The 13,205-nt window shown below is 42.9% G+C and overlaps 1 protein-coding gene across 3 annotated transcripts in view; it reads right to left on the minus strand.

Moving 5' to 3' along the window:
• Positions 1–13,205, minus strand: part of PTPRB (protein tyrosine phosphatase receptor type B) — a 72,792-nt gene that overhangs the window by 51,796 nt on the left and 7,791 nt on the right. For 2 of the 3 annotated variants that reach the window (XR_003708559.2, XM_028746466.2), the window contains exons 3-4: positions 8,213–8,454; positions 2,685–2,961 (exon numbers count right to left, since the gene is read on the minus strand). Coding sequence is in view for 1 of the 3 variants with exons in the window: in XM_028746466.2 (XP_028602299.2) it covers positions 2,685–2,961; positions 8,213–8,454 (519 nt within the window). In the remaining 2 variants the exon portion in view is untranslated. Of the gene's footprint in view, positions 1–2,684; positions 2,962–3,703; positions 4,251–8,212; positions 8,455–13,205 lie in introns of those variants that run through there. The other variant, XR_003708560.2, reaches the window with a different exon arrangement.

A 13,205-nucleotide genomic window follows, 5' to 3' on the forward strand; every position in this document is an offset into this window, starting at 1 on the left:
TGGGATACAACTTCTAAAGCAAATTTTAAAAGGTTGCGTGCCTAGAAGGCGAAGTTCAGAAATTCAGACTTTATCTAATCTATCTAGCCCAGAACACAAAACACTCAGTCCTCTGTACATCCGTTATAACAAAGGAACAATGAGCTTGGGAAGTGCCTGGCCTGAAAAGCCCTGGCTGGAAACAAACACTTAAAAAACCATTTACATTGTTATAAAGTTCTTGACTGGCAGCTGTCCAATACCGATATATCATAGAAATAAGATATTTCTAAGAAGGTATTTTTGTGGGACTCTTATCGAACACTGGCTACACAATTTGACATTTAAATAAGAAATCAATTGTGCTGAAACTTTGAAAAGTTGTGCTTTTTGTAAAGATTCCAAATAAGAAGCCAATTGCACCAGTTATTATTATTTCAGTTTCTATCCGTCTTCCTAGCAAAGTATTGCAAGTGGCTTCAATATATGTCAGTATTTTACCCTCCATATCAATTTATTGTTGCCAAATCAAATTAATGTATTGACAAAAAGCTAGTGCTCTTACAGAGAATCTGGATGTCTATCTGTCTCAAATTTTGAAAAAATATGAACCTTGTTCTCATAGAAAAATGCTTTTACTTTTATTAAGTTATGTCCTGCAGTACAATAATGTCTTAGAGTATTTCATTTGCAGAGCAATCTTACGCTTGACTACTCAGAAGTAAGTCCTACAGAGTCCAATGGGGGCTTACTCCCAAATAATGGGTAAAAGGTAAAGGTAAAGGTACCCCTGCCCGTACGGGCCAGTCTTGCCAGACTCTAGGGTTGTGCGCTCATCTCACTCTATAGGCCGGGAGCCAGTGCTGTCCGCAGACACTTCCGGGTCACGTGGCCAGCGTGACATCGCTGCTCTGGCAAGCCAGGGCAGCACACGGAACACCGTTTACCTTCCCGCTAGAAAGCGGTCCCTATTTATCTACTTGCACCTGAAGGTGCTTTCGAACTGCTAGGTTGGCAGGCGCTGGGACCGAACGACGGGAGCGCACCCCGCTGCAGGGATTCGAACCGCCGACCTTTCGATCGGCAAGTCCTAGGTGCTGAGGCTTTAACCAACAGCGCCACCTGCGTCCCCAAATAATGGGTACCTAGGAGTAAAACCCATAGAACACAATGGCACATGTTTCTGAGTACACATGTGCAGGATTGTACTATTACTCTTTTAAACATCCAAGTTGAAAAAGCATTTTAGAGTATTGTGCACAGGAATAGATTATATTTCACGATTATATTGTATCTGAAGGGGATGAAGACTTCTTAGCTATATATATTTACTGTAATATGACATGTCTAAGGTTTAATAATTTCATTGGTCTGCTCTGAGGACTGAGAAGAATACAACCCATTGCCTTTCTACAGTACACAATTTCCAAAAAGCATGGATATATGTTGCAAATGATATTTACAAACCAAATACAAAATGTTTTTATTTGCATAACATTTCACTTGCTGTGGAAAATAACACTCTGTAGTTTGTTTCTACCTTGAGAACTTGCCTATCAGTAATGTGATATTGCAAGATACACCCTAATCATTATAGTGGAAGCTTTGCTGGGCTGTGTGAAATTACATTAATAATGTATCTGTTAGTTTGAGGTGTAAGTAGGTAAGGAAATGTGTCCTGAGACAATAACTAAGAATCATCACTTTGGATTATTCTGCTGCCATCAATTTCAAATACAAACTACAATGCACTTTAAAACTGTGCATCTAGGACTGCATTTGATAACATATTACAGAATATTACACAAATGCTCTGTGATGATTGATGTTAAAAACTAAGAGCATTTGCAGGTCCTTTAAATATATATAGGACCGAGTATGTTTCCTTGGAAAGCTATCATAATCACTTTCTCTTTAACTCTTAAAGCTGCAATCCTGCGCTCCACATTTACTAGGGAGTAAGTCCCACTTAACTCAATAGGACTTACTTTTGAGTGGACATACATAGGACTGCACTGTGAGTATTTGTGACTAATCTCACCTATGTACCTGTAAGAAGAACCACCCATATTTTTTCAGTGTTATTTTAACTGCATCATTTGAGAAAAGAAAGTCACTTAGATAGTTACCATCAAGTATCACTCAACTATCCTGTGTAAAATCTGTATTCAGCCACTAAACAACTAAAGGCAGGAAAGATACCCAGCAGTGCAAAACAGGTTACTTCCAGGTAAGGGAGCATAGGATTGCAGCCTAAATTGGGACAAAATTACCAAAGTGAGCTTACTAAAAAAAATGACTAACATAAACAGAAACTCAAAATATAAGCCCAGTTGTAAAGTACGATATATATGCTTGAATTTCTTTTTCTTTTTTAGATTTCAAGCCACTTCTTTTAATGAGTTCCAGATCATTGCTCACCTTGAAAGTCAAATCAGTTATTAAGCTTAACTAAGATAGATTGTTTTTAGGAACTAGAATAAAGTTCTAGCAAGTGGGTGGGTGTGGATTAATTATGTACCCACTGACCTACATTTGGAATATATCGAAAAGTGTTTGGAATGACTTGTGCTATCCCTTGATAATCTCCATTTCACAAGTTCAGGTTGAGCATCACAGAGATGACAACAGGGCAATGACAGATCTTCCCTCTATGCCAAAACTCCCCTCGAAGTGCTCATCAAACCTGCACCTGTCACCCATACCTGTTTGCAATGTGATATTGCTGGTTTCCCCATCAGACAGAGAGACAATCCTGATATAGTACCAAGTCCCTGCTTCCAAGCCGTTGTAGTCACATTCATAGGAACCGTTGACTTTCTGGATGGGCTGGCAAACCCTGTACAAGGCATTGCGGGAGTTGCAGGTAACGCTGAAGTTACAGGGATATCCCAAACTGTCCCACCTGAGATGGACAGACTGGCTGGAGACCTTCCACTCTGTCTGGTTGATGGTGCATTTTACTGGAGCTCCTAGACCACTCTGGAGAAGGATCAGAAACAGCACACAGTGATTATCTCATCCAAGAGCAAACGATCTCTGTCTCTTCTACGGTCACCTGAGGCAATCGTTCTAAATTTCAGACCGTTGCACTTTAATCTTAAACATACTGACATGGAACAAGTCCCTCAGTTTGGATGGAAATGACTTCCTTATATGTGTGCATGTAAAATCACAAACAACGCACAACGCATGCCTTGCACTCTGGAATACCCAACACCTGTAGACACAAACCCCAGCCGCAGAACACAGCTTCCACCACCCTCTTCTCCTCTTTGAATCGGTGTGTGCGGGACACGGGTGTGAAAGGATGGTAATGCATGTGCAAGATGATGAACTCTTTTTGAATACCCAGAACTGCACCAGTAGTGGTTAACTTCACTTCAGCCAGCTTGGAGAAGCATCATTATGTGGGGGGGGGGGGGGAGAGAAGAGAACGCAGGAGAGAACTTCCATCCTGGATGGGATCCTGTGTGATAAGCTAGCGCTGAAAGCAAAGGTAAGTTAGAGGCTGATCTGACAGGTAGCACTGGAGGAGGCAGGCTGCGTTTGCCAGGAGGGAGAATCATAGAAGGGACCCCGAGGGTCATCTAGTCCAACCCCCTGCAATGCACGAATCTTTTGGATCTCGATATTCAGAAGTCTCCAGCTTCGGCTCCTGCCTTGCAAGTCCCCCCCCTCCCTCCCTCCCCATCCTCTTGCTTTGCGCGTGGCTGCCACCCACCTTGAGAAGGGCCAGCGCGAGAATCCACAAGGAGACTCCCGCTCCGCATCTCAGCCTTGCCATCCGCTTGGATCTGCAAGGCAGCCTGCAGGTGGTGGGGGCGAGGAGGCGCCTTTGGCCCCGCCGGCGGCGCCTTCCTCAGCTCCCTCCCCTGCCCGCCCGCCCGCCCGCCTGCGGGGCCGAGGGTAGCAGCCCGCGGCCGCCCTCTGCTGGCCAGCTCGACTTCGACAGGCAGGCCGGCCCTCACGACGCTCCTCGAGGAAGTTTCCTTCGCGCCGGCCGAGCGCACGGGCCGCTGCCCAAGGCGGGCAGGCGCGGTGTAAAGGCGCGGCGGGAGACGGCTGCCCGCCGCTCTCCCCGCGCGGCCATGGCCAGGCGCTTCGGCGACTGCTTGCTCCTCTCTGCCCCTCGCAGAGCCAATGTCCGAGGCGACACAGACACACGAGAGAGAGAGAGCCCTCTGCCTCAGCCAGCAGCTCTTTGCCTCCTTTCCCTTTGCTCCTCTCCTCACAGCGCCTTGGCGCGCGCGCTCTCCCTCTCCATCATGCCCTCTCCGCGTTTCTCTCTTCCTCCGCCGCCGCACCCTGCCCCTCTTCCTTCCTCCTCCTCCCCTTGCTCGCCTCGGACCTTCTTTTCCCAGGGCTATTTCTGACACTGGAGATGGTTTCCTTCAGGCGTTTCTCCTCCCCCTGGAATGTCCTCTCTAAACCTCCTCAGTTCACACTTGCCCCTCAGTGGTCGCTTGGCTCCTTCTCCTCTCCCCTCAGGGGATTTCTCTCCCCCCCCAGGTCCAGAGCTTGTTTGGACAACAACAAGAGAGGCAGCCACTGCTTTCACTCGCCTCAGCCGTGGGGTGGTGAGGTGGAGTGGGTAGAGCCAAGGCTGAAGCGAAGTTGGACCACAGGAGGCAACTCCTAGGGACTGAGGTCCCTTTGACCCCCATAAAATATTTGAAGGGGTTGCCCCCCAAAAGTTGATAGGCATTGCCATTGTGTTATGGGGCTTATCTGAGGCTCCCCCCCATTTTTTTAAATTCAAGTTGGCACCCCTAAGTTATCAGGGTCATGGAAATGAACCCAGGGGTAGTAATATTTCCCTCAACACAGTTGCCGTGCCCGGGGGAAATGGCTGCGTGGACACCGTGGCTGATACCTGTGGTGAACATGGCTCATGCAAATTTTCTACAAACACAGAGCCGCCATCTGGCGTTGGGCTCCCTTGAACTCAGAGTAAAGATGGCTCTCCCCACAACAACCACCTCAGCAACTATTCCAAACTCTCTTGACTGTACAAACAAGACCTTAAGTGCCCTTTCAGAGCTGGGATATATTTTTTTTTCCTCTGTAGGCAAGCTCTTTTCCTCCCTTTTACCGGAAATGCAAATTTCCTCTCTTCTGTCTTAGCAAGCACAAATCCATAATCAACAGACAACCATTATTTTTCTCTCACACATTCCAGCCAATATTGCTTAAAAATATAGCCTTGCTAACTTGAAAACAACAAGAGTTGTGTCAAGCGCAAAAAGTCCAATGGTATCTCAATTCCATGGCTGTAGGAATATCATTAGTCTGAAAAACTGCCAATTTATCTCAGTTTTTCTTTTCCTTGGATCAGCATGTGCCCTGGAGTCAACTACCACCCTTGACCCAAATAAATTGCCCTTAAGAAATATATATAACTCAAAGCAAGCAAATTTCCATATTTTCAAGGAATATTTGCCTATCCTTTGGAAAAAGAACAGACAAATGAATTCTGTCATTCCTTTTCCAATAACAATTAGTTAGAACTATTTATCACTAAAGAAACAATCTGTAAACAAATTGTAAAGTTTGCAGGAGAATTAAGGCAGAACTGATGAAAGACAATCCTTTTAGTTTACATAGGTAGAGTGCTCTTGCAGCTTTTAATATCTTAAATACTGCACCACTGTGGAGTTGAGTTTGATGTCTGCCTCTTACTGCAGACGATACTAAGGTGAGGTCTAAAATGACACCGAAGAACTCACTATTAATTATCTTTTAACAAGATGAAGTACAAACAGGTTCAAGTGGACCATATGAACACTTAGTAGAGCAACATGACCATAATTTGTAATGGGACAACAAATGTAGGTAGTGCCAAATAAATATTGCAACTGATACTGAATAGATGTGCAACAATGCTATTTCTGCTGACCCAAGTTTTAAGAAGAGAGAGTAAAAGAAAGAGCTGGAAGTAGCTGTGGGGAGTGACTGAACATATCATCAATAGTAGGTTCCAGTCTGCATTAGATCCTTTCTCAAGGTTTCCTGGCTTTAAAACACACACACACAAATCTCTCTCTCTTTTTTATCAAGAGGAAATGGGCTTTGCATAGCTTTTCTCATAGTTCTGAAAGTGCGAGCTGCAGATTTACTTCCAACCCAAGGTTGGTCTTGTGTAAACAATTTTAAAAACCATCATCACCAAGCAACCACCATCGTGCCTTGAAAATCAGTTGACCTCAGTCAAACAGCAGCATCCAGCCTTTCATTGTGCAAATGAATGTTATTGTTCTTCACAATAATGTTTAGCATTTTAACACTGTCCACTATGTTTTCAATGTCTCAGATATATATTGAACATATATGTGCCTCCCAGAACAATTGACGTACATGGATATGGATGGTCAGAAGCAGAACAAAGTAAAGCATAATTAACACTGCAACCCACCATGAATACATATAAAAAGGAATCTCCTTTCAAAATATACTCAAGATGTGCTGCATACTGAAACATGCCTCGACACATAAGTGAATCAAACCAGAAATATACCACTGCTATCAATGGAAGAGGAATCTTCCAACATTTCTCTTCACTGGATGTCCACAAATTTTAGTGGCATGCAAACCTTTGCAAACTCCTATCATGTCACCTCTTACTCGCCTTTTCTCTAACCTAAGAAATCCCAAATGCTGCAACTTTTTCTCACAGTGGAGTTGCTTCATGCTGTGAGCTTCATGGTGACCCCTGCTCTGTGTATGAAGCTACAGTTTCCTCTTGTGTAATGGTCTTTTGAAAGTGACCTGGAAGGCAGCATATAAGTATTTAGCCTAAATCAATATTAAATAAATAAATCTCCTACCCCTGTACCCTTAACAAATTAACGATAATTTGCACAAGCCACAGCATCTAACCCTTTAGCCTCATATAACTCAGCCTTCTTATGCAACCCTTCTTAAATAAGCTTTTGACCCCTGACTGGACAGGAGTGAATTCTTCCCCGGACTCATTTCCCAGTTGGGGGTACATGTCTTTTCTGAGCTGACAGATGGATAGCAAGACCTGTTGTCTCTGTTGTGTGGCACATAGTTCCCCACTCTGAAGCATGCAACCAAAAACTGGTTGGATAATTCAACTGAAAAATATGTGAAAATGAGTGAAAATGCTGCTTTTTGGTTCCCATTGCGCCTTTAGGGTTTGCAAGCCACTTCCTAGTTTATTGTTTATCCTAGTTTATGAATAGTATCCTCCACCCCAAATACAATGACGAACAGGCCTGGCAAATAAATCATACTTGGACACCTGCAATGAGACAGCATCCTCAGGCCTGTTCCAAGGCATTTTGCCACCTGAGGCAAAGATCAAGATGGTGCCTTCTCCCCATTCCATGGTTCAGAAGCTGTCTAAACCAGCAACTGAACCTGTGCTTCCACACTGTCAATGGGATAATCTCTTCCACTGCACTTGAGGAAGCAGGCTATCTGAAGCGATCCAGCGCAGGCCATGTGGTATACACAGTTGTGCCTTCCAACAGAGGGGGACATTTGTGGGGCTTGGGAGGAACAGCTAGCAGCCATTGCTGCCCCCAATGTCTTTGCTGGTCTTCCAGTAGCAGCAACAGAAGGAAGATTTCTCTCCCTCCCCCCCCCCTTAATGCCTGGCACGCTGCCATAGTAGCATACCAAGCATCCTCAGAGAAGGAAGGGGGGGAGATATCTTCCTCCCTTCCCCTGCTGCTGGAACAGCAATGAAGATAAGTGAAGGGGATATGAGGCAGGAATGGGGTGGGAAAGAACAGGGAGGCAGGGCTTCAAGTTCTTCTGTGACCGTGAGCTAGAGAACTTGTGAGCCTGCAATGTTTGCCTTTCCTGAGCCAGGAAATATGAATTTTGGCTGCACCATTATCTAACACAGTAGCTCAACTGGCCTGTGCCAGAAGCTGCAATACAGATGTGACTCTACTTGCTAAATCATTTGCCAATGGTGAGGACCACCGTCCAATCCCCTAGTGTTTGAGGCATTCTGTTTTGTCATAGGTTGCCGTTTCTTGGCAATTTAAAGCATACAATAGAACCACATATCCACACAAACTCCTCCGCACCTTATGATTTATCTCTTAGCATTATGAGGGTGACGATCAAGTTTCTGGCAAATCTCAGTCAGTTTTGCATGCCTTAGATTGGGTACAATTTGTGAAGTTTGAAGGATTCTATCCTCAAAGTAGCTGCAGAAGAACTACCGCCAATCCAAGCTATGAGCTGAACTTACCTGTTCTTCGGTGGTAGAGAAATGATGGGTAGGTGTGGGAATCCAGGGTGTTTTTGTCACTTCAAGTACATTCTGGGTAGGGTTGACTTTGCCCATGTTTTTATTGTTGATTTCTGTGACATTGCTGATGAAAACCACCATACTGCTAGTGCCAAGAACATTCTGTGGACTGTGTGTTATAGAATTAAATGTAAAGGCTGTGCTTCTAGTAGTTCGACCAAATGTTTCAGCATCTTCAAAATCTAAGATTAATAAATGACAGTAAATAAAGTCAGTGCTAAGCATAGTTGAAAATACTTTTAGGCATACTAATCACATCTTGTTTATTGTTCTAGCCGAAGGCCATGAGAAACTTGCAGCAGTAATATTAATAAAATAATCCAGAACAAAATACATACATAATAAAAGCCAACCTCCATGATGTATGAGAGAGAAGATACCAGAGTCACCAAGAATCTTAAATTCAGCTTAATTTCAGGTTAAACCTCAGAATCACCAAAACAACTTATAACAATTTTATCTATTTCATTTGTCCTGATTTTATTTTTGCAGCTAGTGCATACCGGATGCTCTCTGTGTTATTGTCAAGAAAAGCCAAACCATTCCTGCTTGCTAGTGAGAACAAAGGTTTCAGAAAGTGATCTCTTGGATCTCTGCAAAAAGGGGCAGGCTAAAAGATAATGATTGATGTCTTCCACCTCAGGTTAACCACAGATACAAAGTGTGTCTGTGTATGGGATCTTGTTATAGTGGCCTTCAAAGACTGTGGTGGGCATCACTTGGAAAAGCAGCTTCATAAAAGCATTTCTTAATGAAACTGGCAAGAGTTTGGTCAGATAACTAGCTCTAAAATGCTGTTATCAGGAGTGGGTACCAAGGGGAAAATTGGATGCTCCTGGCAAATAGAAGGGGAAGAAATGGAGGCAGTGAGAGATTTTACTTTCTTAGGTTCCATGATCACTGCAGATGGTAACAGCAATCACGAAATTAAAAGACGCCTGCTTCTTGGGAGAAAAGCAATGGCAAACCTAGACAGCATCTTAAAAAGCAGAGACATCACCTTTCCGATAAAAGTCCATATAGTTAAAGCTATGGTTTTCCCAGTAGTGATGTATGGAACTGAGAACTGGACCATAAAGAAGGCTGATCGCCGAAGAATTGATGCTTTTGAATTATGGAGCTGGAGGAGACTATTGAGAGTCCCATGGACTGCAAGAAGATCAAACCTATCCATTCTTAAGGAAATCAGCCCTGAGAGCTCACTGAAAGGACAGAACGTGAAGCTGAGGCTCCAATACTTTGGCCACCTCACGAGAAGAGAAGACTCCCTGGAAAAGACCCTGATGTTGGGAAAGATTGAGGGCACAAGGAGAAGGGGACGGCAGAGGATGAGATAGTTGGACAGTGTTCTCGAAGCTACGAACGTGAGTTTGACCAAACTGCGGGAGGCAGTAGAAGACAGGAGTGCCTGGCGTGCTCTGGTCCATGGGGTCACGAAGAGTCGGACACGACTAAACGACTAAACAAGAACAACAACAACAATTAGTTGCAGATCGCCTTCTAGATTCTATCCAGAAGAGCCAATCCCTTAGTTGTCACTTGTTCAAGGGCAATACAGAGCTCAGTTCTGGAAAACACCAGCAACAACATCTTGACAAGCTGCTTTCCAGGGTTGGTTATCTCAGGAAAGTGCTTGATTGGCTTAGTAGCAATTCTTTTAATATATTTTAACTGAGTGCAGTTGATATATTTTAACTAGAACTCCAAGTTCTAGCTTGGAAATCCATATATTTAATCCACAAAGAATAAAATGGAAAAGTCCTCTCAAAAGTGGGGGGGGGGGGAATCTTTTTTTTTTTTAAAAAGGGGGGGTCCAATTCCACATCCAACCAAACTTATTTAATCCCCCCACAAAAATAAATCCAATTTAAAGACTGAAGAGCAGGCAGATTAGCAAACAGTTCAATAATAAAAGTGAAGTACTGATAGATATAGATAGATAGATAGATAGATAGATAGATAGATAGATAGATAGATAGATGATAGATAGATAGATAGATATAGATAGATAGATGATAGATAGATGATAGATAGATGATAGATAGATAGATAGACAGATAGATAGATGATAGATAGATAGATGATAGATAGATGATAGATAGATAGATAGATATAGATAGATGATAGATAGATATAGATAGATAGATAGATAGATAGATAGATAGATAGATAGATAGACAGAGATATGGAACCTTTCCAGGTAGCTATCTAGCTCAGTATGGTCTATGTTGGCAGTGACTCTCCAGGATTTCAGAGAAGTATTTCCCATACTGTATCTGATTATGTGCAGAATTGAGCTTCTCAGTGTAAAACAGATGTACTATTACTGAGCTATGGCAGACAGACAGATAACAGTATGGTTGTAGGTTGCTTTTTTACCATTCTAATTTGACTTATTCGTTCATTATGACTGATGAATTCAAAAAGCATGCTTCTCATGTGATAATCAGCAACCACCCTACAATAGCAAGCTTGTTCGAGATCTTCAAAATGGATACAGAAAAATGCATATGCAATAAAAGACGAAATGGAATTCAGTTGGATTATGTGGGCTGGTTATTAGAAACCCCTCTGCCCAAGGTCAAGGTTCACTTTTAACAGGCACCTGTATATACAAGGTTCACTATGTTTTGTGGGTGTGCATGATACATGCAACTGCGTCCCTGGCAAATCTGTAAATGCTAAGCCCATTCACACCTGTTCTTGAAGCACTACCTAGCAGTCTGGGGCAAGTTCCTATCCCTCTCTACACCCAGTGCTTTCTCCACTGTTCATCAAGGGTGTCATGGGTAACCCTTCAGCCTTGGAGAGTCTGGTCCGGATGTTCCTGCATGTGCCCTCTCATCTACCCTTTCATGTGCTCTGTACCTGTGTACCTCTTTGTACAAGGCATATGGGAGCAACTTGTTTTTGCAGATTTTGGTGGGCTACTACAAAACCAAGAAGTTCTCCAATTCGTTTGTGGACTGCCGTACAGAGCTGATAGGTTGCGTTAAGCCTGGTTGGTCACAAATGTCTAAAGACTGCTTTATAATACCAGATATTCAGAACTCTTCCATGTAAAATCTGTTCAGGAAATAACCTGGAGGGCACTGCCCACAAACTTCTGGTAATGGGCCGTAATTATATGAGCTTTTTAAAGTCACCTATCTTTTAGGGAATGCCAAAATTACCATGGAAGTGCAGGAAGAAACTTTTACACATTTTCCGTTCACATTCTGTACTTCTCCCTATGTGGTAAGAGAATGTCATGTCCTTTCTATGTGACTGGGAATTAAGGCTCAATCTGTGGTGTTCTATGACCACTACTGCTACATTTATAGGCCAAAAAGTTTGAGAATGTTCCATTGCAATGTGAACTTCCCCCTCTCACAGAAAACCAGGTTACCTTTCAATAGCAGGATACGTTTGCTTGAGGCAAATGACTCCTAGAACCAGAGTTTCACGCATGGCAAAACCTTGTTTTGCTGCCACAACAGTAGGCTGCCTGCCACGTATAAATTTTTTAGCTCACAGCCCCTCTAAAAAAGTTGTAATTACTAGGTTAGAAGCAGCAGATGTTTCCAAATATGATCACTCAGTGTGTAATTATGAAGTCTTAGAATGTCAACCTATGATTTCTCCCCTGCCAAAAGGACCACTTTGTGAACTTTCATCTTGCAGTGAACAACATCCCTTAAAACAACAACATTGACATGCATGTTTAATACTGCCAATAAAATAAAACTGTCTATCTTCTGTTTACATGTACAAGATGCATGTTCCTCCGAGGTCCTTTTCAATGTAAAACATGCGTGTTATGTTAGCCTAACATGTATTTTGAACTCCTCAGGAAGGCCCACCCCCGCCAATGAACACACGACTCACTTCTAATGTTTTTTCTATTTTAAACTATAATCTTTGCTCTTCTCCGAAGAGGAAATTGTAGGAGTTTGTTAAATTACACACACAAAAGTCACTGTAAGTGTGAGGCCAGCCCTACATCCAGCACTGGCCCTGTGACAATCCATTCGCAGGAGTCCAATAATACATTTGTGGGTTAAACTCCTTCATATGGGAATCACTACTCTGTGCTATTATAGAGCGATGTGGCTTTTGTGACATGATGATTGCTTCAATTATTGCCTTCAGGAGATTTTGGAACATATGGGCAACACTGTGTAAACAATGCGCTTAAAAATAATAATGTGCCAAGTTAATTCAGGGCCAAAGTGGAGGTGATGATAACGGTCATGCAGTTTGCCTCTGCATAGCAGTATTTTCTTTTGCAAATATCTGGCTTGGGATCCCTAAACTGCCTGGCAGAGAGTTGGGTATTAACCCTTTTCCCCCATCATGGTCCTGATTTCAGAATCGAAATCAAAATATTCACCCATCTCTACTTACGAACCACTCAAGCATGCTGTCAATGATCAGTCTTGACAATGGTACTTCCCTCTCACAGGCCTAGGTGGTGGAAGGTCTATACTTGCTTACAAACAGCCTCCACCCCCAGTCTAGCACTGCTACTCATCAGCAACAACATTACAGAGATATGGACACAAAGACCAAACCCTATAACAATTCTATCCTAGTGTCTTCTTTGGCAAAACTCTTACAGGGCCTGATAGTGTCACCTACCATATTGGGTACATTAGTTTTTCTCATCTTTTAATGTGACATATGCATCACAATGCATAAACACAGCATAAACAGGGCTTTGTCTAAACTCTTGAACTCAGAGGGAGACTCCAACGTGGAAACATTGAATTGCAAGTTATCCATAGAATGAGTACCATCACTTCTGGATTGAATCAATCAACACAATGGGTTTTATTACACTAAATGTGTTGTTTTGCTTACCAGTGCTAGGACTGGAACAAATAATAACACTATGCATATTGGAATATTGCATGTGACTGTGGTTTGTTTTTTAGTTTTTTAAATCAGAACT

The sequence above is a fragment of the Podarcis muralis genome, chromosome 10 (assembly GCF_964188315.1).
Source record: "Podarcis muralis chromosome 10, rPodMur119.hap1.1, whole genome shotgun sequence".
NCBI classification, from domain to species: Eukaryota; Metazoa; Chordata; class Lepidosauria; order Squamata; family Lacertidae; genus Podarcis; species Podarcis muralis.